General features: G+C 46.9%; 1 protein-coding gene across 1 annotated transcript in view; it reads left to right on the top strand.

Annotated features, from left to right (window-relative positions):
• The window catches only part of PLCD3 (phospholipase C delta 3), an 86,012-nt gene extending 63,701 nt beyond the window's left edge, over nt 1–22,311 (top strand). Inside the window, exons 9-16 of the mRNA XM_035137245.3 lie at nt 710–829; nt 2,407–2,442; nt 5,417–5,576; nt 7,677–7,793; nt 14,580–14,758; nt 16,872–17,007; nt 17,457–17,606; nt 19,861–22,311. Of these exons, the coding sequence (XP_034993136.3) occupies nt 710–829; nt 2,407–2,442; nt 5,417–5,576; nt 7,677–7,793; nt 14,580–14,758; nt 16,872–17,007; nt 17,457–17,606; nt 19,861–19,949 (987 nt within the window). The 3' untranslated portion in view covers nt 19,950–22,311. The remainder of the gene's footprint in view (nt 1–709; nt 830–2,406; nt 2,443–5,416; nt 5,577–7,676; nt 7,794–14,579; nt 14,759–16,871; nt 17,008–17,456; nt 17,607–19,860) is intronic.
• Nucleotides 22,312–26,851: the final 4,540 nt, after the last annotated feature.

Here is a 26,851-nt window from a genome sequence, read left to right as displayed (position 1 = left end):
TTCGGGGTATGGCTTATATTCCTTGAATGCTTAAAAATCCTGCTACGCCTTATTTTATGTCTACGTCTTATTTTCGGAGAAACAGGGTACTGGGGCAAAGTGTGCATTAAAATGCACGTATTGCAGGAAATGACATACAAAAATTCATTATATTAGGGGAAATTATTCTGAAAAAAATGTTTGTATTGGGGAACATTGAATCCCAACTTGCTGAATACCAATTGGGAGAGATGCTGATGAATTTTCATTAGCATTATTTTTTAAAAAAAAATGCAAACGGATGTAGAGAACTGATTTTAAAAATGGAAACATGAGTGAAAACCAAGCCAAAAGATGTGCCCAATTCTATTTAGGCCCTGGGCAAATTCTGGAGCCCCGATGCCTCCACTAAGTGGATTGTTACAAAATAAAAAAAATTCCTTCCAGCAGCACCTTAAAGACCAACTAAGTTTTTATTTTGGTATGAGCTTTCGTGTGCATGCACACTTCTTCAGATGCATGCACACGAAAGCTCATACCAAAATAAAAACTTAGTTGGTCTTTAAGGTGCTGCTGGAAGGAATTTTTTATTTATTTTTTATTTTTATTTTGTTTCCACTACGTCAGACCAACACAGCTACCTACCTGTAACTTGGATTATTACAATTTCACATGGAAGGTTTCATTAGAGATTTAAGCTGTTTAAACTCCACTCCTTCAAACTCCACAGCAGTTAAAGTGGAAGATATTGGTGAAGGCAAAGAAGCTGCCGGAGGACAAGGGTGATCCCGAAAAAACGAGCTACATCACAAATCCTGAGGAAGAAATGCAGGAGGAAGAGGAAGATAAGGTGAGGACACAGCAGAGATTAGACCCCTTCTCCTAAGGGAGGAGAGAGAAATTATGTGGATAAACTGTCTCATTAATAGCAAGCTCTGTTGGCTGAGTGCTGGCAGACATAGACAAAGCTACTGAGAAGATAGATGGAGGGATCAGCAAGCTTGGGGGAGCCCTAAAAGTTTATACATGCTCAAAAAGTGTTCAGGAAAAAATCCTAAAGGGGCAAACCTCCCTAAGCTGAATATGCTAACTGACCATGGAATCTCAAGGTGTGATGGTGTCCACTAGCTTATATGGTTTTTAAAGAGGGTTAGTGCCAGGGACCTTGCTGAGGAGGGCTGCACTGAGGAAGAATGGTGGGAGCCACACACACACACACACCCAATCCTGACCCTGAATCTTCCCAGGAGCAGGAAGGCAGCATAGATTTGGAACAGTGGTTTGCAGAGGGGCATAGTTCAAAAGGCAGAAGCTGGGAAATACTGGATGGGGAACAGCTAGGAGAAGAAACACTGGAAGAGAGAGGGTTAACAGATTCACAGTCTCTGGACGGCATTCACCCCCGCCCCCTTTCCAAGGTCAGGGAGAGCTCAGAAAGTGGCAGAACAGAAAACACAGAGGGTACAAGCTCAGATTACGAAATGTAGGAGTGATGTAGATTAATAGGGATGGAGGGGCGAGTGTCCCTTAATTGGGAGCACCGCCATTCCTAGGAGATGTGTTCTTTGTTTTCACGCTGTGATTGTTAATGATTCTAACTGGTAAGCCGTTTCTTTCGATTCCCCGAAGCCTGACAATTAGACAGGTTCACACAGGATAAATCTGTGAATGGCCACCAGTAATGATCATGAATCATAGAATTGTCGAGTTGGAAAGTACCCCATGGGTCATCTAGTCCAACCCCCTGCAATGCAGGAATGTCAGCGGAATCACCCATGACAGATGGCCACCCGACCTCTGCTTAAAAACCTCCAGAGAAGGAGAGTCCATCACTTCCCGAGGGAGACTGTTCCACTGTCAAACAGCTCTTACTGTCAGGAAGTTCTTCCTGAAGTTTAGTCGAAATCTCCTTTCTTGTCACTTGAAGCCATTGGTCCGGGTCCTAGCCTACGGAGCAGGAGAATACAAGCGAGCCCCATCTTCCATGTGACGGCCCTTGAGATATTTGAATATAGTTATCATATCTCCCCTCTCAGTCTCCTCTTTTCCAGGCTAAACATACCCAGCTCCTTCGACCGTTCTTCATAAGGTTTAGTTTCCTGACCCTTGATCATATGGGTCACCATTCTCTGCACATGTGATGCTACATCTAGGATCAGAGACAGCTTGCCTCTGAACACCAGTCAGAAGGAAACCAACTGTGGGAGAGGGATATATTTAGGCCCTGCTGCTTGTGGGCTTCCCAGAGGCCCCTGATTGTCCACTGTGTGGGGAGAGTGAGATGCTAGACTAGAGGGACTTTTTAGTCTGACGCAGAACGGCCATTCGTTCTTAAATATGCCCCTTCGAAAATATCCATAGATATGTATGGCGTTTCTCACAGAAGGGTCTCTCTCTCTTTCTTTCCCCCCTCCCCACCCCTTCTAGTCTACGCATTCTCTTCAAGGGATTAAACCGTTGCAGGTGAGTACGTCTTGATTCCTAGAAAGAGCTGTCGCAGGGAATGTCAAGCCTAATGGGCGAAGTTGAATCTCACCCGCTCCCAGTCATGTAAAACCAAATGCATGGTGGTTTTTCTTTGCCTGGATAGGTGGTTAGTAGATCTGCAACAGCTTCCCATCACTTCTATTTCCCATGCAAAAATTCACATATCCAACCACAAGGAATTCCTACCCAAACCTCACTATACACACTGCAGCTTCAGCTATTAGAACAGAGGGCATTTTTTTTACTTCCTTGCTTGCCTTTTGCTGGTTGGCTGAAGCGGGGAGTGATTGGGCAAACCAGAGAGCATTTTTTCCTACATCTTTCCATTGGGTATTTTTTTTATTTTGGGGGGTCAAATTTAAGTGGTAGGGAATGTGGCAGCTAGACTGCTGACTGGCATTGGCCGCCAAGGCCATATGACACCGGTCCTGAAAGACCTACATTGGCTCCCAGTACGTTTCTGAGCACAATTCAAAGTGTTGGTGCTGACCTTGAAAGCCCTAAGCGGCCTTGGTCCGGTATACCTGAAGGAGCGTCCCCACCCCCATCATTCTGCCCCGGACACCGAGGTCCGGCTCTGAGGTTCCCTCCCTGCGAGAAGCGAAGTTACAGGGAACCAGGCAGAGGGCCTTCTTGGTAGTGGCACCTGCCCTGTGGAACGCCCTTCCACCAGGTGTCAAGGAAATAAACAACTACCTGACCTTTAGAAGACATCTGAAGGCAACCCTGTTTAGGGAAGTTTTTAATGTTTGGTGTTTTTAATATTCTGTTGGGAGCTGCCCAGGGTCGCTGGGGAAACCCAGCCAGATGGGCGGGGCATACATAAATTATTATTATTATTATTATTATTATTATTATTATTATTATTATTATAAATTTACCCATAGTAATTGATAGAAATAGCCAATATGTTTTGCGAATGCAAGCCTAATGAACGATTTCAAGGGAGCACATTGTGTTCAGCAAGCAGGAGCTGCAAGTACATGGGAAAGATCAAAAAAGGAGGTGCAGATTTTGACAGGGCACATACTCCTACCCCACGCAAACCAGGAAAGTGCAGGAAAATCCACTCCCTGCACAGGTGGTTTTTCAGGCACAGGGTCCGTCCCCCCCCCCCCCCAGTGAATGAAATCGATCCTCTGTGATCCCCAGACCAGGGGTGTCTGAACCACTGGTTGCAGTAACAGGACCTAGGATCCTTATTCTTCTGTGCCACTCATGACAGTTTCCTGGAGAAAAGGGTTGCCAACCTGAGCCTGCAATCCTGCCGCTGTCTTGGAGATCAAGACAGCCAGGTCTTGGAGATCAAAACAGCCAGGTCTTGGAGATCAAAACAGCCAGGTCTTGGAGATCAAAACAGCACACAATCCAAACCAGGCACCCCCAAACTTCGGCCCTCCAGATGTTTTGGACTACAATTCCCATCCTCCCCGACCACTGGTCCTGTTAGCTAGGGATCATGGGAGTTGTAAGCCAAAACATTTGGAGGGCCGCAGTTTGGGGGTGCCTGATCCAGACCATCTTGAGCCTTGGAGGTTATCCATCCTTGGCCAGCTAGTATTGCAGCCTTTCTTAAAGCTAGTCCGAAAAAGCTATCTCACAAACATCTTTACACCAGCCCTGAAATCGTGTCTCTCCACTTTGTGCCCAGATATGTGTGCCATTCATTCGTGGCAGGGCTGAAAATAAGGAATCAGATGGCTTCCAGTGTACAAAGGCCTTCCTGCCCGATTTGCCAGGAAGCTATTGTTAGCCTCGCTGTAGCAGGGGTGGCGAGCTTTCTCAGCAGGTGGGCCAGACCTTTTATGTCCCTGATCCTGCCAGGCCAGATTTGACAGGTGGGTGAGGCTGCTCGCCTATGTCATCAGCATGAAGAGATAAAGATCCGTAACACAAAGCACCACACAGGACTTGCAATCAGATGTTTGTTTGTTTTTAAAGGGACCATTTTCTTTCGTTCCAAAGAACAGGAGGCTTGGAGTTACCAGGTATCAGGTGATAGGTGTCCACTCCCAAGCCACCTGCCTCTTGAAAAGAAAAAAAGGAGCTTGCAGAGCTTGGGAAGTGCTGAACCCAGGGTTTGGAGAGCATTTTCTGCAGCGTTGGCGTTATGTACTAAGCTTGGATCCTAGAACAATAGGCAAGTAGGATCCTAGAATGCAACAGCTGATTGGCTTGCAGGAGAAGACCAATCAGGCTCCAGGAAGAAGTTAATCAGCCTGTTAGGCTGGTAGGACCGTAGAATGCAACAACTGATTGGCCTGCAGGAAAAGACCAATCAGGCTCCAGGAGGGAAACAGAATCAGCCAATCAGACGGGACTCATTGTGTAAATAATGTACAGTGGTACCTCGACTTACGAAGGCAATCCGTTCCGCGGCGCTCTTCGGATGTCGAAACCTTCGGAAGTCGAAGCGTCCATTTTGCACATACACAGACCGCGTGCGCCGCTTCTGCGCATGCACAGAACGCACGCGCGGCAAAAAATACTTCCGGGTTAGCGGACTTCGGAAGTTGAAACCTTTGGAAGTCGAGGCACTCGTAAGTCGAGGTACCACTGTATATAAAAGCCTGAGGTTTGGGGGGGCATTTCATTCACTGTTTTACAAGCTGCAATAAAGAGCATGAAGTCACTACAGGACTCCGAGTATATTTCAGTTTCCAAAGTGCCTACCAGCTTAGGAAGTGCTACAAAGCCCCTTTTGGCTAAGCCCCACCTTTACTTCCCCTTACCTATGGCGCAAGTGGGCATGGCTTGCCCAAAATGGCCTTGCGGGTCAAATGGAGAAGATTGGCAGGTTGGATGAGGCCCGTGGGCTGGTAGACCCTCACCTCTACTCTGTAGGCTACCAGGCCAGTAGCTATTTGCAAGCCTGGAGTAATTCAACTCCAGGACTGGGAGGGACATCTTAACTGGAAATCATTTGCTCTTTGTACATCCTTCTCCCCAGGCAAAGGATGCTGGGCAGGTTTCACGGGAGCTCTCTGATGTGGTTGTCTATTGCCGTTCTGTGCCATTTCAAAGTCTGTCTCAAGCTCTGCACCATCAGCAGCCGACCGAGATGTCCTCTTTCAGCGAGCGGAAAGCCAGGAAGCTGATCAAAGAATCAGGTCAGCTTTGGGTCTTATGTGAGCGAGTGATTTCCCTGAACAGAAGGAACTAAAAGCGACTCTTAAGTCTGAAGGCAGGGCGTCAGAGAAAATTACAAGGAAGATGGAGAAGGCAGCCAATATGACGGCATAGAGTGAGCTTATAACGTGCCCTATTTCTGGATGGCAGGGCGGAATTCTTGTCCTTGGCCAATAGGGCAGTAGCCAGATGAAAGGGGAAACCTTGAAAGTACCTTGAAAGAGGAAGGGGAGCAAGTCAGCACTTGGAAGCAAGAACCAGTCCAATCTTGAGCCATACGAGGATACAAAATAAACCTGCATACAGTGGTACCTCGGGTTAAGAACTTAATTCGTTCCAGAGGTCCGTTCTTAACCTGAAACCCTTCTTAACCTGAGGTACCACTTTAGCTAATGGGGCCTCCCGCTGCCACACGATTTCCGTTCTCATCCTGAGGTAAAGTTCTTAACCCGAGGTACTATTTCTGGGTTAGCGGAGGCTGTAACCCAAAGTGTTTGTAACCTGAGGTGTTTGCAACCCGAGGTACCACTGTATTAGCCAGATGGAGATTAGCCTAATGAGAGGGAAATACAGTGTAGTTACTCTCAATTTATGCAGGAGTTACGTTTTGGGAATCGCACATAAAAGCCAAAATTGTGCTCAGTGTGTGAGTTTGGGATTGCCAAACTCGTTTTTCCTGGAACTCTGCCCCTTAAAAAAATAATAATTTTTTTGCCATATGCGTAAAGCTGAATGCGCACAACTTACCGGTAAATGCGTGTAAGTAGCGAGTTACCTGTAATGATTAGAAGTCTGATCACATGTTGTTGTTGTTGTCGTTGGCATCTGTCTGTCTCAAGAGACAATGGAGTGTACCTGTAGGGGCGAAGTCAAACTGCTGGAGAATCACAGCGCCTGCTGTGGCAGCTCCCTGTTGTTTTTGCTGAGTCAGCAGCACCGAAGTGATCTCCCCCTGGGTGCAAGCCTGGGCAGTGTGTATGGAGGTCCTGGGCTGCCCAGATGACAAGATCCCCCCACCCCCTCAGCCTCACTGATGGGGGTCCAAAGGAAAGCAGAGCAATATATTTGGCACCAGCTTGGCTGCAGGAGTTGCTGGAAGGAAGCGTACAAGGAGCCATCCAACCGTCTTAGGGACTCTACTCTGGATTTGTGAGCCTCTTTGGCTTGATCAGAAGGTCAACAGAGCGAATCTCTGCGACAGGGTGAGCTCCTGTCGCTCTGTCGCCAGTGCGAGTAGATAAATAGGTACTGCTGCAGCGGGAAAGTAAACGGCGTTTCCGTGCTCTCTGCTTTCCATCACGGTGTTCTGTTGCACCAGAAGTGGTTTAGCCATGCTGGCCACATGACCCGGAAATCTGTCTGTGGACAAACCCTTGGCCTGAAAGCGAGATGAGCGCTGCAACCCCAGAGTCGCCTTGGGCTGGACTTAACCATCCAGGGGTCCTTTACCTTTACCTTAGGGTTTACTCCTCAGCCTTTTCTTCCCCTCGGAGATGTTCCACAAGGCAGCGGTTACAGATTTCCCCGTGGGGTTTATATGTATATTTCATTTATACAGGCTGCAGGATTTGGGTAACTATGTGGCCAACTAGTAGCGCATAATGACACTGACCTCTGGTCTGGTCTGAAGGGAGACAGGGCCTGGGAAATGGGGCCAGGGCAAAAGCTTGTAGATTCAGGAAGGAGGCTGCTGACTTTTGAGCATGCCGGCTAGCCCAAGACATTTTGCCGCCTGAGGGGGAACAGCACATGGCCTGCCCCCGCAAAGTCAAGATGCATAACACCCGAAGCCAGTCAAGTTATTTCGGCACCTGAGGCAGTAAACCTTACAGGCCCCACTTCCCCTCCATGACAGCAAAAGTACAGCAATAATAAATAACCAGTTGCTGTTCTTTCCTAATGGTAGGGCCGGCCCTGTATCGGTCCCACCGCTGCTTAGCTGAACCTGGGCATCTTGGTCATGCCAGTGAAATATCATCTTGTTCTCTGCACGGTCTTAAAGTGGAGATTGGTTAAGGGTATTGCGATTCGCAGCGCCATCAACTCTCCCTTTTGCTGCAACTCTCCCTTTTGCCTTGCAGGAATCCCTTTTGTCCGATACAACGCCCGGCACCTCAGCCGCATCTACCCGCTGGGTCTGAAGATGAACTCTGCCAACTACAACCCTCAGGAAATGTGGAACGCTGGCTGCCAACTTGGTAAGAGACTACCTAACCCTGGGGCTCTTTCCCATGCCTGCCCCCCCCCCAAGCCTCCCGTGAGCATCATGGGTGGAAAATAGGTCTGGGGGACATAACTCATGAACCCCTGCCCACCGCTCCTTGGAAGTCTAGAAGCAGGGGACCCGGGTTCCTCCTTCCCACTGTGAAATGGTCAATTCTAGTAATCTCCTCGCCACCTCAATAGGCGATGGAAGATGGACAGTCGAAAAGAAGCTTAGTCTGTGCCTGAGTGATGGTGTGATGGCCCTGAGGAGTAGGGATGGGCGAATGTCTTCCTTATTTATTTATTTATTGAATTTATATACCTGGGGGTCTCAGGGCAGTTCACAGAATAAAATCAAGATATGAAACCACAAAAAATATAATAAAAACAAAAACAGCAACCCAATAGCCCCCCCAAAAAAACCCCTCTCATTTTAGGCCGCATCAATTTTACTGTATGACTGATAGAAAGTCTGTTCTGTTCCATTTCTGCCTCTGTGTGTGGCCATAATAATAATAATAATAATAATAATAATAATAATAATAATAATAATAATAATTTATTTATATCCCGCCCATCTGGCTGGGTCTCCCCAGCCACTCTGGGCGGCTTCCAACAGAAAAATAAAACACAATAATCTATTAAACATTAAAAGCCTCCCTGAACAGGGCTGCCTTCAGATGTCTTCTAAAAGTCTGGTAGTTGTTTTCCTTTTTGACATCTGTTGGGAGGGTGTTCCACAGGGCAGGCGCCACCACCGAGAAGGCCCTCTGCCTAGTTCCCTGCAACTTGGCTTCTCGCAACGAGGGAACTGCCAGAAGGCCCTCGGTGCTGGACCTCAGTGTCCGGGCAGAATGATGGAGGTGGAGGTTTTTCTTAAAATAAAAATCCCACACAGGATTCTAGCTATCAGAGCAGCTAGAACAAACAGTAGCTGCTGTGCACCTACAAAAATGACCCTGAGATTGAACATGTGGCAATGTGCCGCCCCTCCCAGGAAGATTGTACCGAAAAAAGATGGCTGCCCTGTCCAATTTTCTGGGCAGGAACAGCATATCAGCATGTACATTGTGGTACCTCTGGTTACGAACTTAATTTGTTCTGGACGTCCATTCTTAACCTGAGGTACCACTTTAGCTAATGGGGGCACCCGTTGCCGCCACGGCGCGATTTCTGTTCTCATCCTCAGGTAAAATTCTTAACCCGAGGTACTACTTCTGGGTTCGTGGAGTCTGTAACCCGAGGTACCACTGTACAGTCACTCTCAAAAGGGCATTTTTGGATACATTTGCTACCACTCTGTATGTGTGTTTGTGTGTGTACCGTACACACACATATATACACACCCTCTCTCGTGTTCTACTATATATGGGGTATCTCTCAGAGTTTGGTCGAATTGAGGATTCCAGGCCACGTTCTGATCCATGCATTGATTTGGGAGTCGCAGTTCAGACGAGTTCATTGCAGGAATGCAGGCCTCTCCCTGCCGCTCCCTCCAAACCAACCTAAATTCCTCAAGCATCCTTGCTGAGGAGCAGGCCAGAGCCAGCCAACTCTCGATGTTTCCCGATTTCCTGCTGAGCTGGTAGATGCAATACATCCCCCCGGCCACCTGCAGTGAATCATAGAATCATAGAGTTGGAAGAGACCACAAGGGCCATCCAGTCCAACCCCCCGCCAAGCAGGAAACACCATCAAAGCACTCCCGACATATGCCTGTCAAGCCTCCGCTTAAAGACCTCCAAAGAAGGAGACTCCACCACACTCCTTGGCAGCAAATTCCACTGCCGAACAGCTCTTACTGTCAGGAAGTTCTTCCTAATGTTTAGGTGGAATCTTCTTTCTTGAAGTTTGAATCCATTGCTCCGTGTCCGCTTCTCTGGAGCAGCAGAAAACAATCTTTCTCCCTCCTCCATATGACATCCTTTCATATATTTGAACATGGCTATCATATCACCCCTTAACCTTCTCTTCTCCAGGCTAAACATACCCAGCTCCCTAAGCCATTCCTCATAAGGCATCGTTTCCAGGCCTTTGACCATTTTCGTTGCCCTCTTCTGGACACGTTCAAGCTTGTCAGTATCCTTCTTGAACTGTGGTGCCCAGAACTGGACACAGTACACCAGGTGAGGTCTGACCAGAGCAGAATACAGTGGTACTATTACTTCCCTAGATCTAGATGCTATACTCCTATTGATGCAGCCCAGAATTGCCTTGGCTTTTTTAGCTGCTGCATCACACTGCTGACTCATGTCAAGTTTGTGGTCTACCAAGACTCCTAGATCCTTTTCACATGTACTGCTCTCAAGCCACTGCTCTCAGTGGTGGCACTGCAGCGCAGCAGAGAACAGGCCAGCAACCGTGTCCTCTGCAGTCGGTTGGAGGAGCACGTAGTAAGACAATTTGAACACTGGCGCCTTTACAGATCCTTTCCCGTAAGCACCCATTGCCTTACACAGCCTACGGAGGCATTTCTAACCCTGATGATGCTGCAGTGGCTGTCCAATCTCCCAGGCAAAGGTCCCTTTAAGGGCTGTTGCTTGAGGCTGCTGGGTGGGCTGGAGATGCCAGAGATTGAGACCTTGTGCGGCCGTAGCAGGTGCTTGGCCACCGAGTTGTGCGCACCCCTCTTCCCCTAAACGAATGCCAGAAACCAAAACATTGAGGCGCTTCATATTACTGTACTGTGCTTGGGGACTCAGAGAAGCCCAGGCAAGGACAGACCTTTCATTTCCTGCCCTGATCTGACTCCCGTTGGCACAGTGTGTCCCCCTCCCTCCCAGTACTGCCCACTAACCACAAAAAAGAAAGTGATTTTTTACGTGCACGTTTTAAAAGGGAAGCGACCCAGGTGGCGCTGTGGTTAAACCACTGAGCCTAGGGCTTGCTGATCAGAAGGTCAGCGGTTCGAATCCCTGTGACGGGGTGAGCTCCCGTTGCTTGGTCCCAGCTCCTGCCAACCTAGCAGTTCGAAAGCACGTCAAAATGCAAGTAGATAAATAGGAACCGCTACAGCGGGAAGGTAAACGACATTTCCATGTGCTGCTCTGGTTTGCCAGAAGCAGCTTTGTCATGCTGGCCACATGACCTGGAAGCTATACGCTGGCTCCCTCGGCCAATAATGCGAGATGAGCGCGCAACCCCAGAGTCGGTCACGACTGGACCTAATGGTCAGGGGCCCCTTTACCTTTACCTTTTTAAAAGGGAACGGTTTACAACAGGCATCCCCAAACTTCGGCCCTCCAGATGTTTTGGACTACAATTCCCATCATCCCTGACCACTGGTCCTCTTAGCTAGGGATCATGGGAGTTGTAGGCCAAAACATCTGGAGGGCCGCAGTTTGGGGATGCCTGGTTTACAACGTGGCTGTTGTACGGTGCTTAATATGTGCTAAGCTATGAGCTGGAAGCAAATCATTGCTTCCTCCTCCTCTTCCCAGTGCTGGGAACAGAAACTTTATCTGTGGCGATTCTTTTGCTGCCGCAGAAAATGAACCCCTTTTCCTAAGGCTGGGTAACTGCTGGGATAGCTCAGCTGGTGAAGCTGGACAAGCTAGGATAGCTCAGTCGTTAGAGGCTGAGGCTCTTAATCTTAGGGTTGTGGGTTCGAGTCCCAGGTTGGGCAAAAGATTCCTACATTGTAGGGGGGGTCAGACTAGATGACCCTGGGGGGTACCCTTTCAACTCTACAGTTCTGTGGTTCTAAGTTCTTAAAACTGTGGCTTTGCTTCATTAAAGCTACTAGACGGGGAAATTCAGAACCTACAAGGATAGGGGTGAAACAAAGATTTGCTCTGGGGAATTTCAAGTCCGGCTGAGAGTAGCTGGTTTTATTTGTAAATGATTGCAAAACTAGATCCTATACATACCTAAGCACCTGGGAGTAAACCCCATTGAAGTCATTGGGATTTAGTTCTGAGCAGACGTGTCTAGTTTGCACTTGCAAGTGTGATGTTCTCTTGGCTTTAAAACAATATGCCGCTTCTCTTTTCCTGGGAAGGAAGGGAGAACGATGCCCTTAAGACACCCTAGGACAAACGATGCCCTTAAGACAAAGGTTTTCAACTTTTTTGAACCCATGGCTCCCTTGACCAACTATGCTCTTTCTGCAGCACCCCCGTGGGGCTCAGGAGCCGGTTATGTCACCCCTTGCCTGCAGAGCTAGCCCTTTTTTCATACACCCTCCCTCATGGACGGCTCCCTAGCCTCCCCTCCCCTCTCCTTGGGAGTCCGCTGGGCACGGTCTCTGAGCTGCCCCCCTGCCCCAGAGAGAGGTGCCCCCTCTTATTGCCCCACAGCAGCCTGGGAAGAGGATGTCCCCAGCCTTAGTGGCTCAACGGAGACCGGCCAAAGGTGAACATGAGGCCAGTACCTTACCTTGGGTGGCAGCAGTGGGCGCTGCCAGGCCTGCATGGCAGAAAGGCTCTCCTTCAGCACCGGGCACTCAGCTCCCAGGCGGGCCTTGCACACAGCAAGCACAAGAAGGGCCACCACAGTGCCTGCCTGCCTGCCCGGCCTCCCACTTGTCTGTCCATTCCCAACAGCAAGAGCTAGCAGACTGGCTGGCTGGTCTTCCTCACCCACTTGCCTGCTTGCTCCGAGGCCGTCTCAGCTCCTGGCATCAGCACCCCCTGGCCAGCCCCAGAGGCACCATTCGCCTGGGGAGCTTGTAGCCAGGGTTGCTGCAACAAACAGCTGGGCAAGCCTTTGGGAGGCAGAGATGCGAGAGGGCATCAGAGGAGGGAGGGAAGGAAAGAGGGACAGAGGCCAGTGTTGTCCGCATCAACCGTGACTATCCTTAAAGGCACCCCAGGGTGCCACGACACACTGGTTGAGAACCACTGCCCTAGGGAGATGGATGTTCCCCTGGGAGAACGATGCCTTCTCCGTCAGATTATCCTTCTTGTCTTTTCCTGGGAAGAGGAGGAGAGAAGCCAATTTTCGTCATAGAAATCCAATCTGCTTATACTGTATGAGATCAGCCTCTGGGCAAAAATAAATTTGATCAGCTTGAAAGCGTTCTTACCAGGCAGCGGCAGACAAAAGAAATGATTTGGCTGCATTCCCCGAAAAGGATTGTTTTGAAAACCTTTCCCAAGAACTTAGGACTAATTGGGACATGTTTGAAAAAGCCTTCAATAGTCAGAATGGGTCTCAACCCAGTTGCTCCATGATTCATTGTTTCTCGCCCTGTTTTGAATGTGTTTGTCCACTGAAGCATATTGAGAGTACATTCATATGCGTGTGGGCTCGTTGGCGGTTGTGCATGGCCTTCGTCACTGCCAATAAGCCGGGAGGCAGCTAGGACAGGACGAAGCTGGTGAACAAGACTGGAAGCAGGATGAAGTGCAGGGGAGTCAAAATATGAATCCCCGTGACCCATGGGTGTGGGGTAAATAACAACAGAATCAACTGGGTGCCTGGATTCAAAATGCAGGGCTTTGCACTCTCTCCAGCAGGAGAGAGCCCCCAATAGCATAGTTTAAACACACAAAAGTCAAGCAGTGGTACATCATTAGGAATATAGGCTATAAGACCCTTTTATCTCAGTGGATAAGTTTAAAACGCTGTTATGTAAGTTTAAAATGCTTTACTTACAGTGTTCCAAAGGTCAGATTCATGCATTTATCCAAGCAGCAGCAAGGAGAACACAGGCAGAACAGTCTTGGATAGAAAATACAGAAAGGTAGCTTCAGGGACATGCTCTAAGCTTGGAGCTTGCTTAGGCACATTAGCCTTGGTGATTACATGGCAAGAAGAAAGAGGGAACAGGAAGAGAAAACTTCACTTCCTCCCTCATTGGAGAAAAGGGGGTGTGACCTAGCAGAGTCTAGGAATCAAACTTGGTTGTCCTAACCCCTTCCTGCATTAATTAGCACTCATGCATAGTTGTGTTTGACTGCAGTTTCCCACAACTCCCAGCAGGAAGGGGCAAGCCGAGGGGGACCTCTATCATTGCAAGAGAGAGAGGAGGGACGATGAGCAGCACGCGAACGGGCTCCGGAGAGGGGGTGCTTAAAATGGTGGCTGCTCGAGTGCTGCTGCTCCTGGCACCAACAAAGCTCAGCCCCCTTCCTCCTCTAGGCAGGGCGGGGAGAAGCCAGGAGGACAGAGGGAGGAGATGCTGGTGCCACCGCCATGTGAGGGAGAGGGAAAGAACGCGCGTGCTAGTGATTCATGTGGCGATTCCCGGACCGTCCGCAGGCCGGATCCAGAAGGCAGTTGGGCCTGATCTGGCCCATGGGCCTTATTTTGCTGACCCATGTTCTAAACCAAGCATCCCCAAACTTCGGCCCTCCAGATGTTTTGGGACTACAATTCCCAACATCCCTGACCACTGGTCCTGTTAGCTAGGGATCATGGGAGTTGTAGGCCAAAACATCTGGAGGGCCGCAGTTTGGGGATGCCTGTTCTAAACTAAGCCCTGTCCTTGGAGCAAAGGATGTGGTTCTGCATATGTTCTATTTTATTGGTAGCATATGGCTCAATGTGTCTTTTGCTCCCAGCCCCTCCCACCAGCCCTTCCCTCCTTCCTTGTGTCGCTCAGTCCTCTTCCGAATTTGCGAACGGCATGGGTCAGAGGTAGGCAATGCAATGCCCATCGGAGGTTGTTGGGACTACAACTCCCATCCGTTGCATGAGAGGTGTCATCCAATGGTGTCTGGAAGACACAGGTATAGATGCAGGTGTGTGCAAAACTGCGCCATCACAGAGTCCCACTTTTCTGCCCCACTTCCTTTCCCGTGTAATCTCCTCTCCTTCCCATGCCCCCTTTCTAGTGGCACTTAATTTCCAGACGCCCGGTGCAGAGATGGATCTGAATGACGGGCGCTTTTTGGTCAACGGCCGTTGCGGCTACGTGCTAAAGCCCGCTTTCCTGCGCAACCACCAGAGCACATTTGATCCTGAAGCTCCCAGGGGCAAGACAGGCCAGCGCCCAGTTGCCCTCACTATCAAGGTATAGTAGCACGCAGAATGTTTTTGTGCAAATGGCTGGCTTCCTTTTTTCTGCATATATTTGGGTATGCATAAAAATGCAATGCGCCATTGGGCTGTTGGATGTCCTCGTTTGGGCTGCATTTTCAGCTGTGTGTATACTGCAGTTCTTCAGAACCCAGAAATACAATGTGTTATTTTAGTTTGCGAAACGTAATTTCTGGGTTCTTCTTTTTAGTGAGGGCTCTTAAAAATATGTTTTGGAGTGTAAGGAATTCAAACTTACTATTGTTCTTGGGATTGGACAACATTTGGCTTGGTGAGTTGATGATTGATGTAGAAGCACATAAACTGTTCTCGGAAAACCAAAAACTTTCATTTTACCTTCTGAAAATGTCAGGTAACGCCGAACAATAACCAATACAGTGGTACCTCCGGTTGCGCACAGGATCTGTTCCGGAGCTCCGGTCTGATCCCGAGGAATTCACAACCGGAAGAGCCTGTTCTGCACATGCACGCAGTGCGGTAGAGCGCTTCTGTGCATGCGCGTGGGGCGAAACCCGGAAATATACTTCTGGGTTTGCTGCGTTTGCATCCTGAAGGATACGCAACCAGAGGTGTGCGTATCCAGAGGTCATAGAATCATAGAGTTGGAAGAGACCACAAGGGCCATCCAGTCCAACCCCCTGCCAAGCAGGAAACACCATCAAAGCATTCTTGACATATGGCTGTCAAGCCTCTGCTTAAAGACCTCCAAAGAAGGAGACTCCACCACACTTCTTGGCAGCAAATTCCACTGTCAAACAGCTCTTACTGTCAGGAAGTTACCACTGCAATAATCGTAATCATAATCATAATATAACTGCAAGTACTTGACAATTATTTTTAATGATTTCTGTGCAATTTTATGCACATTTTTCTTACCAAACAAAACTAATTTATATTAATTTAACCAAAACCATCTTTTGAATTCCCAAGTCATGTTACAACTTTTTTAGTGCCCCTCATTTTTGGAATTTGGAAAGCTGAAAAATTCAACGACGTTCTAGTTGGTGCATAATTCAGTTTCCTGACACTCTTTGTTTTTGTTTCGTTTTTAAAGAGTAACTCTCCAGCCCTCATGGCTGCAAAATGCTTGAAAGGTGTGTAAATATGGTTTTCAGCTTCAGTGCCCATTCCCCCTGCCGGAATGAAGAAAGCAGGGTGGCACAAATTGCTGAATAAATTCTACAATATAAGCGATATTAACTGGCATTGTTTTATGCTGGTTGCAGAATTCAAACTGGGAGTGCCTGAGGGCAGGATTTTAATTTTTATCTTGCTCAGCACAGGTTACTCATTGCTCTGACTTTAGCTCAGCTGGCACAGATTCGTTTTAAATTTGGGATTGCATTTTTAAAATGCTCAGTACCAAATCATATTTTCTGTGGTTTGCTGATGGTTCTTAAAGAGTTGGTGCAGGAAGGGAAGGGAAGCAGGGCATTCTTCTCCCCCTATGGAAGATGTTCTAAACTCTTTCTTTCCACACTGAGAGCCAGTGTGGTGTAGTGGTTAAGAGCGGTAGAAGGTCCAAGGGTCGAGGATCAAGGCGTCGGCAAGGCAAGGGTCCACGGAGCAAGGATCAAGAGGCCAGATGCAACCAGGCAGGGATAGCGTTGCTGTGGCAAAGAGCTGAAGGGAAATGCTGAGCTTTTATCCCTCCCAGCTCCTGCCACCAGGTGCAGTGAGGTATCAAGTGGCCTCACCTGAGTGGCCACTCCTTGCTTCTCCAGCACAAGCTGAGGCAGGCCCCAGAGCCTGACTCCTGCCCATACTCCTGACAAGACGGTTGTCCGATGGGCCAAGAGGCACCAAAGAGGGAACATTTCCTCCTTACCCATTCTGACAAGAGCCAGTGTGGTGTAGTGGTTAAGAGCGGTAATCTGGTGAACCGGATTCGCGTCTCCGCTCCTCCACATGCAGCTGCTGGGTGACCTTGGGCTAGTCTGAAGTCTCCCAGCCCCACTCACCTCACAGAGTGTTTGTTGTGGGGGAGGAAGGGAAAGGAGAATGTTAGCCGCTTTGAGACGCCTTCGGGTAGTGATAAAGCGGGATATCAAATCCAAACTCTTCTTCTTCTTTGCCACTCTCTTCAGGTGATCACAGCTCAGCAGCTGCCCAAACTTAACAAAGAGAAGAGCTCCTCCATCGTGGACCCCTTTGTGCGTATCGAGATCCACGGAGTCCCTGGGGACTGCGCCAAGAAGCATACCGAATACAAATTAAACAACGGTGAGGGGGAAATGGAGTGCATATGACGTAGACGCGTTGCCTGCAAAAAGTCCCAGCATCGATTTCTGGCATCCACAAGCAAAATGAGGCATCCTTTGCCAGCTGGACTATCTCAGCTGGTAGAGCATGAGATCTGAGGGTCGTGGGTTTGAGCCCCACATTGGGCGTTGGAAGGGGTTGTACTAGTTGCCCCTTGTTGCCCCTTCCAACTCTATGATTCCGGAGGGTTGACAGAGGGGGAGATCTGATTTCAATACTGGCCAGTGTTTCACAAACTTGGGCAGAGAAGGGATGTGTGCAGAAAAAAGGGCCAAGGCTTGGGCGTGCAAGTCAGCTTCCTGAGAATCTCTGGGTTTACAAAGGTTTCGGGGCACAATATTCCTCTGGAATTGTGCCACGAGGAAGAAAGTCTCTTGTCTCCTTAACTTCTGATTTCCCACTCTTTGTAGGATTCAATCCGTGTTGGGATGAGACGCTGACTTTCCAGGTTCGGGTGCCAGAGCTGGCGCTGGTACGATTCGTAGTGGAGGATTACGACACGACTTCCTCCAACGACTTTGTGGGGCAGTTCACTCTGCCGTTGCCCAGCCTGAAGGAAGGTGAGTGGCAGCTTCAGGAGAGCTCAGTTGCAGAAATGATCCTGGAATCATGTACAGGTGAAACTCGGGAAATTAGAATATCGTCGAAAAATGCATTTATTTCCGCAATGCAACTTAAAAGGTGAAGCCAATATATGAGATAGATGCATGAAATGCAAAGCAAGGTATGTCAAGCCTTTATTTGTTGTAATTGTAATTATTTGTCGTTAGGCAGGTCAATTATAAATGGAATGGAATTAATGAAATGTTAATAGCTATGTTTATTTTTGTATATTGTAACTATTTGTTTTATTACTGTGGAATTTCCAAAAGAAAGCATTTGTAAAAATTAAAATTAAAATTAACAAGTTGCATTACTGAAATAAATGCACTTTTCGGCGATATTGTAATTTTTCGAGTTTCACCTGTATATGCTAAATATTTTGAATAATTGTAATACATACAGTTGGCAGGTAGCCATGTGGAAGCATACAGTGGTACCATGACTTACAAAGATGATCCGTTCCGCGGCCGTCTTCGTAAGTCGAAGTCTTCGGTTCTCGAAGCGCCCGTTCTGTACATGCACGAAGCGTGATTTTGCGCTTCTGCGCATGCACCGCCCTCGTGCACCACTTCTGCGCAGGCGAAAAGACTTCCGGGGTTGTCGACTTCGGAAGTCGAAACCTTCAGAAGTTGAGTCGTTTGGTTGTCTGTTTTTCCCTTCTTTGTTTTTCCTTATATCCTCTTAACTTTGTTCTCTTTTCTATTGCTTTCGTTTCCTCTTTGCATTTTTATTTTTTGGATGGGAAACATTTATACAAAGGCTTTGGCAGGGTGGGAAGAGAGAAGTCCTTTACTTGGGAACAAATTGGCTCCCGAACGCTGCAAACCCGTAAGTAATTGTACTAGTTTTCGAACGTTTTTCGAAAGCTTCCTGCAGCCAATTGGAAGCCGGCCTTGGTTGTCAAACCATATCGGGAGTTGAATGGACTCCCAGAACGGATAAAGTTTGGGAACCAAGGTTCTACTGTAAATGACAGGATATACATACAATATAGATGTATATACAATATAGATATGGTAAGGGTCCTTAAAATTATTATTTTTTCTCTTGCTTTTTTTCTTCTTTTTAAAAAAATATTGTTTGATTATTGTAGTGTGTGTGTGTGTGTGTGTATACACAGTATGTATGTGTATATATATATATATATACAGTGGTGCCTCGCTAGACGAATTTAATTCGTTCCACGGGTCTTTTCTTATAACGAAAAATTCATCTAGCGAATCCCATAGGAATGCATTGATTTTTTTTTGCCCATAGGAACGCATTAATTGAATTTCAATGCATTCCTATGGGAAACCGCGATTCACTAGACGAATTTTTCGGAAAACAAATTCGTCTAGCGAGGCAACCTCCACTAGAAAAAACCTTTCGTTAAGCGGAAATTTCGTTAAGCAGGGCATTCGTTAAGCGAGGCACCACTGTGTGTGTGTGTGTGTGTGTGTGTGTGTGTGTGTGTGTGTGTGTGTGTGTATATGGAGCTACAGCCAAGATGGTTGGAGAATTGCAGTGTTTTTACTCAGACATTTTCTGCTGCAATGTATCTTTTACATTGTATCTACATACATACAATGTATCTATTTAAAAAAATCTCTTACAATTATTTTATCATTTTTCCTTCCTTTTATCTCTAATCCTTTTATCTCTAATCCTAATTTTTCCTTTCCTTTTATCTCTAATCCTGCCTATGATTTCATTTGACTTTTTTTTTCTTTAATGGTCCACGATAGGCCTCCACTCTTCTGTAAAAAGTTCATCAATCTTCCTTTCTTGGAACCTGCTCTTTCCATTTCTGTGCATATAAATACCTAGATAGTTTGATCATCATCTTTGGAACTTATTTTGTCCCTATTCTGCCTATAAAGAAAGCTTCTGGTCTTCATTTCATTATACAGTACAGTTGTGCCTCGGAAGTCGAACGGAATCCGTTCGGGAAGTCCATTTGACTTCCAAAATGTCCAGAAGCCAAACCGCGGCTTCTGACTGGCTGCAGTTAGCTCCTGCAGCCAATCGGAAGCCCCATCGGACATTCAAGAACATTCGCCGACTGGAACACTAAATTCTGGGTTTGCGGCGCTCGGCAGCCAAAACGTCTGAGTACCAAGGCGTTCGAGATCGAGACTGTACAGTATATCATTTCCCAAAAGCCTTTAGCTTTTTTCCAGGTCTACCACATATCTCCCTCTTCCTTTCTGACTGGATTTTTCCCCTCAGGCTATCGGCATATCCACCTGCTCTCCAAGGATGGGACTTCTCTGTCTCCAGCCACACTGTTTGTGCACGTCAGATGCAGGAAGATGTGAAAGGCATTGGATAGTCAAGAATCCAAGTCAAATCTGGCCTGCAGTGGAGGAGTGGCTCTGCTGATTCCGATAACCGGCCGTCGCTCACCCAGATGTGTGCATCTGGACCACACTGAGGAAGCAGCAGGCCCCCCCAGCCCCCCCCGGTCTGGGCTGGATCGGGTGTGCAAGCAACCCTCGCTCGGAGAGCCTGACTCGCATTAGGGTTAGAAGACTGAAAAAACCTTTGCGCTATTGAAGATAAACAGCCCAAGTGGTGTAGCAACTCCTAGAAAATCTCTCTTCCGGACAGGGTATTTAGATCGGGGAGAGGGCCCAGGCCCACCCCCTTCCCCATTATGGTTTGGGAAGGGATCACAAGATGGGAATATCTTCCTTAAGTTTCCGACAGTCGCACGGCTCTTGTGAGAAGTAGTGAGTGGAAGGATTTGTTGAACTATTTTGCGTAGCTCTTGTTAGAACGGGGATTTTGAAAAAGGAGGTAAGGAGGAGTTGAGGGTTGTGAGCAACCCGCCAGTGGACGGATCCTGTTCAAGGCTTCTGGTACAGCCCTCTAAGCTGCAGAGGAATGTGAGCCACAGATTGAACCGAGCCTAGGCTAGCCTGCCCGTGGCAATATGGGTTTGGAGAGGATCAGCCCCAGCAAAGCGCATTTGGTAGGAACTTGGGTTGATGCTGTAGGAAACTCTTTGCTTCTTTAGGAAATAGGCAGTCAGACCTCTTCAGCTGGCAGTCAGCTTGCGAGGCCAGTCCAGACTTCAGATACCCTGGCAACAAGCTAGCAGATCGTGATTCTAAATCACAAGCCACTGACTTCTGATTGTCCCAAAAGAGCAGGTCAGAACTTGTATTATAACCCACCACTAGGCTCTCATAGTAGTACTGTATATATTTGTTTGAGCATTATCAAATAAATACTAGAGTGTCCAAAGAGTTCGCGTACATGTCACACTATATTTTAAGAAGCTAGGCTCCAAGCACTTTTTCCTACTGGTTCTTTTGAAGATGGGATTACAAAAAGCTCCTGTCCTTCAGGATAAAAAAAAAGGCTTGCTACCTCCACAATCGCTTTTTTCCCTTGGTCACATTAATACACCTAATCTTTCGGCGCTTTGGGTTGTTGCATCACATCACATAAAAGCAGGCGTTATTAGCAAGTTAACTAGTCATTTTGCCAGACCATAGGGTCATTTTGGAGCTCTGCTCAACCTTGCCCCTTCTAGTCGCTTAATATCATGAAGCTTTTTGGCTCAATGCACAGGTTCTGCCCAAGATTGGGCTATGGACCACGGATTAACAGCCATGGATTTCCCAAAATGAGAAATCCCTACTTGGTAGAGGGAAAAGCCAGACAAACCGCATACATTCGATGGGGATGAGGGAGTTTGCTTAATTTCATTTACATGCACAAGGGGAATCACAGCTGTGTGCAACTTCCTACACTTAGGTGAGTGCAGTTAAGGCTCACGTTCAAAACAACTAGCTTGAAACACCTTCCTTTTTGGTACCGGTAAGGCAAGAGCACTTGAAGAGCAGCCACCAAGGGACTGCCAATGCACGTTCTCAGTTATACCTGCTAATGCAAAAATGTGATAAGCTGGCCTTGCCTTTTAAGCCCCCAGTAGGAGCTAATGATGCGGAGGAAGGGAAAGTTGCAAAGCAATGGACATTATCAGCCACTTTGGATTAAGGGATGTTCTCAGAAGGAAGAGGAACCAACTGATCACATGGGGCCACTTTTCCCAGTGGCAGCCCCACACATCTCTTGCCAAGGGGGGGGGGTATAGGACAAGGACAGTTTTCAAAAGGGAGACAAACCTTGTTATTAAACACATCTCCCAAGAAAAGTAGGGAGATGATAGGAGTTCTAGAGAGCACCATTTTGGCTACTTCTAGAACAGGGGATTGGGTTGCAAGCAAAGTAGATTTAAGTAAGGCGGAGCTATTAAAAAAACACCAATCAAACATCTTCCTAGAGATTGTTTTAAAGAAGCAATCAAGTGAGTTTCTGTAGAGTTGGGTTTAGATATTTTGATCTACGGGATCTGGTCTGAGCCCATCTCTAGAACACGGTAGATTGTATGAAAATGTCCTGCATTAGACAAATTCTTCCCAGATCTCCCCCCCACCATCATAATTTAACTGTGAACTAAACATAGTTTACAAATCCAGACTTTGCACATGCAGCACTGGTGTGATTTCACCCTCTTACCCATCTCTCTTCTTTGATATTATAAAGGAAGAAGCCCCCAAGAACCAGAGTCACTTTCTAGAATTTGATTTTGAAAGCTTCTATGTATCAAAAGAGACTGTTTATAATGTATTGAATAGCTATAATAAAAAATATTTTATTTTAACAAAATCCCCGTGTCAAAGAAATTTCAAATTCCATGGAACAAATACGACAACAAAATAGAACTACAATCTTTGCCCTTAACGGAGGCATAACTGTGATGGGAATCAGGGCAGGGAATAAATATCCGTATGGGAATCTGCATTTCAGAATGTGGAGTCTGGTTTCCAAAATCCACATTTCAACATTTAGTATTTAAGTTCTGAGTGAGCAATCGGTTTCTCGGGTAGATGTTGGATTCCGAAGCATGCATATGCTGTTTTCAATGCACAATTTAAGACCTTAAAAGTAGTGTTTGCAAGTAGTGTCTAAGCTTGAGTTCCTACTCTTAAAATCTGGAACTTCCCCCTGAGATGTACAGGACTGTAATACTCTGTAGCCTTTTCCATTTATAAAGTGATGGTAGTGATGTAGTTCTCTCCCCTCTACCAATATTCATGTGTTGTTCAAAAAGCCCTTTCTGCCAATGACAATCACGTCACAATGATGTGGCAAGGAAGATCTATGGCTGCGTCTTTTATTTTTTTATGGAAAATTGAAAGCAAACTTCACTCCGATAGCTGAAAATGTTAACTTTTAGAGTATTCTTCAGGGTACCACAAGAGCGCTCCTCAACAACAAGGGTTGTTCAATTTAGGAATATTGGGTCGAATCAACATTTCCCAGGGAAGAGAGAAAACTTCTGTATCCCAAACGTGGCATTTCTCTGTGTTGTCTTCTCTCGTGGCAAAGCCACCTTTTTTCTCCTCCTTCCTGCCCCTGTGCCATCAACTCTTAGGCTGTCGGCAGCAAGTTGAGACAAAAAGTTATACAAGTCATGATTCAGGACCATCGCCACCACTCCCCAACTATCCATCAAATTTTTAAAAAGGCAGGCAGGACCCAAGGAGAATGCAAAAGGATCTAAGCAAAGGATGGAGAAAGGCAGCCGAAAGCAGCTCCTCCAACAGGTTTGTGTTTTTTAATCTCCTCTGCAATGTTTTGATGGGCCAACCAACGTTTAGCCAGACTATAGACTTTGGGATTGTCTTTATTGATCCCCTCCAGCAGGAAGCTCTTGAAGACAGAGCTCTTTCGCTGGTAGAACACAACCTATAGCCAGACCCTTAAAAAGCATTTCTGTTGAGAGCAGATTAATAGGCTCTGCATCCACAGTAAGGGACATGCGAGGAAGAGATTATGTCCTGCACTGCTGAGCCATCTCCCATTAGCACACAGGAGAAGTGAGGTTGGGAAGAGTGTTCTCCTGCCTCGTTGGAATGGAAAACGTTACTTTCAGCAGGACTTTTTTAAAAGCCACTGTCGCACTCAAAGCCCCCCCCCCCCCAAAAGGCATGGCTATATTCATGTGGTTCCCATCTTAATGTATCACACACTCAAAAGCCATTGAGGTAGGATACCACTGTCAGATCTTTGGCCAAAGTAAGCAGATATTCCTCACCAATAAGCACACAAGGGGTGAAAAGGAATATTACACATTTATCACATTTGAAGAATGCTATACAGAGACTGCAATATATAGAGAGAGTAATGCACAAGTAAGCCCAGGCCGGATGTCTGTGTCCTCATCACAGCACACCTCAAAAGTGTATCCGAAATGAAAATTAATCCAAAACCATGGGCAAAATGCTAGAAGAGGGCCTATCAAAGTCTATACAGGATCTGGAGCTGGGAACATGTCTGCAAAGCAAACGGGAATTAGCCGGGCAAGCTCCAGTGCTCTTTCAATTCCAGAGAGGCATGCCATGTCGAAGGAGCTGCTGCCTTTAGGCTTATAGTTCTTGAGAAGTTTTTGAAGGGAAGCGTTGGAAATTCAAGGGGTATTTTCTCAAACCCCTCTCAGGCAGAAATGAAGGTATTCCCTCCGAATAAAGCAGCAATACACTCGACCGTGGAAAGACACAAAGGCAACTTGGACAAAGCAAGCACAAATCACGGGAGAGATCCTTTTCGCAATGTTCTACTGAACCTCCACTGGTGACGTAACAAGCTGTGAGTCAACTGCACAAGCAGGAGGTTAAAAGCTGCAGGCGTTGCCAGCCTACGACACAAGAATTACACAATTGCCGGTTTCTAGCTTCAGGGGGATTTCCTCTTCCTCTAAATGCGTTTTGAAACCGTTGGGTCTTTATGAATCAGTCTTTGCGAAGGAGGGTCGGTTTCCAAAATGCAATGCTTGGGTAGAAAGCCATCAGCAAAGTAAGGAATGAGATATGCATCTTTTGCAACAGATAAAGCACTTTGATGAGGTGCTAAGTTACCTAGGTAATGCTGTCCTTTTCTGCCCAGCAGTGGAAGGAACCAAGAGTTTTCACTCAAGCGGTAAATATTGTCTGGACTGTACCATTTCAGAGAATGGGTAGTCTCTCACAGAAACGGATGCTCCACCATACAAAGAAGCTAGAGGTGAGGAATATCTGTTGCAGTCCAGCCTTCTCCCCTATGCATGCTAGTTTTCTATATGGAGATTCAGTCTGACAGGATAGGGGCTAGATTAGGGGAGGCGAACCGGTGGTGTCTCCAGTTCGTGTTGGACGCCCAACCTGCATCCGCCCCTGGCAGCATGTTAAGTGGTTAGGGATGGTGGGAGTTGTAGTCAACATCTAGAAGGCCACAGATTCCCCATGCCAAGGATGTAGACACAGGTTTCCCCAGCCTTAACTACAGGTTTCATTGTTAACATTTAAAACCCTAAACAACACAGAACCAGGATAGCTAGCAGTGCATCTCCTTCAATGAAACCCAAACTGACCTGCAAGATATTCCAAGGAGAACCCTTGCTGGCAATGGGGAAGCAGGCCATCGTCTGTAATGCCCTCCCTCTGGAAATCTGTGAGGCGGGGACCATGACGACTTCTAAATGCCTCTTAGAAACTCAAGTTTTCCTAAGCCTGTCCAAACTCTTGACCCTTTCCCCTTGTGTACACTTGCTTATTTTTTATTAGGGATACAGTTGCATTTTTTAGCCAGTTCTTAGCAAATTTCCTTGAATTATGTTGTATTTTTTAAATGTGAATTCCTTATAAAGTTTTATATTAAATGGTCTATTTTTAAAAAAGCAACATAAAAGCCACTGACTTGGCTACAATAAGAGGTACACCCTTCCTAGGATCTCAGCTCAGACCTTGAAGAAGAGTGGCCGTCTCCCACTACAAACACCACTGATGGTTTTTTCACAGATCCAAGGGACACCTCTTTAATTCATGGGAGGCCAATTCCTCCCTCCTGCTCTTCTTCTTCACGGCCCCAGATTCTTTTCAGCCATCCTTGTTTCCCAGCAGATGACTTCCAACACCTTGCAGATATGGAGAAGACCTTTCGAAAAGCCCCTTTTCCCTGATGGCGTTTCCCTCCGTAGCAAAACTTGGGAGAACCCCCTGTGAGACAAGGGCCACCCATCTTGTTCACTGCACAGATAGCAAATCTGCTGATTTTGGAAGACTGACAGCAAGGGTGGGTGCAGAAAGACGTACCGTATCTCCTTAGTGTTGGGTCACATTTTCACTGGGAAACTGGAAAAACCTCTTCCTTGAAAGAGGTCATTGAGTAGAAGCCCTCGACTGAAGGCCTGATCTTCCCAACTTCAGGAAGTAAAATAACCCTGCTGTAACAGATACACCAGCAACATAATATGGTCTGTCTCCCGTTGCAAGTATTCATTGGCAAAGTTACAGATAGCCATTCCCCTGGTAGCTTGAATGAAATTCTCATGGGTTTATGCGGACAGGCAACAGGCACAACTGCCAGGAAAGTTTCTCGTAATACAGTATCAGCAAATTCTCACAGAAGGGAGCACAAAAATGTTCTTTTCAGGGCTGGGCAGTACAAGCGGACTGTTAGTTGATTTAAGAAGGAGGGAGACGTTGCAGCTCAAGAAAGGTCGAAAAACAGGCAGTGTGTTCAATTCTGTTGTAGGAAAACACAGATGGGGTGGAGCTGTAGTTCCAAGACATCGCAAGCCCCAAATGACTCCCATCTCTTGGAGGGGGAAAATGAAGAACTGCTCCCTTAAAGCAAGGCTTGGCCAACATGGATTTTAAGAGCCAAAAGGCACAGGCTGTTAACAGTTTGGAGATTCGAGTGTTGCAGCGACAAACCTCAGCGCAAGTCCAGGACAGGAGGGATGAGAAAGCTACATACATCATCCCACAAGAGTTCAGTTCTGCGACAGCCCTGTAGTCACTAAATTAGCCCTTTATTTCTTTCCAAAAGAAAAGCTGAATAGGAGTATTAAGCACTTTAGCCCTTTGCTGCATGCACATGGCAGAAAATTGGCTTTAAAAAAACAAACAAACCCAACATCATTAACTAGCACCAGCCTAGGGCAACCACACCAGAGAAAACTCACACTGAAGCTCAATTGTGCTTTGGGTGTCACTGAGAAACACTGGATATAGCTGAGTGTTAGGATGCACCACACAACACTGATTTTGCTGGTGATGAGTGGGACAATCTGGGCCATTTTCAAGGCTATTTCTACAACAGAAAGCTAAGCAACCCCGTGGTTCCAGTCCCAGTTCCGCTGAACAGCAAACATGGTTAAAGTATA

Source organism: Zootoca vivipara, chromosome 12, assembly GCF_965207765.1.
Source record: "Zootoca vivipara chromosome 12, rZooViv2.hap1.1, whole genome shotgun sequence".
Lineage (NCBI taxonomy): Eukaryota > Metazoa > Chordata > Lepidosauria > Squamata > Lacertidae > Zootoca > Zootoca vivipara.
The sequence above is the reverse complement of the archived record's forward strand: the minus strand, read 5'-3'. Positions and strand labels throughout refer to the sequence as shown.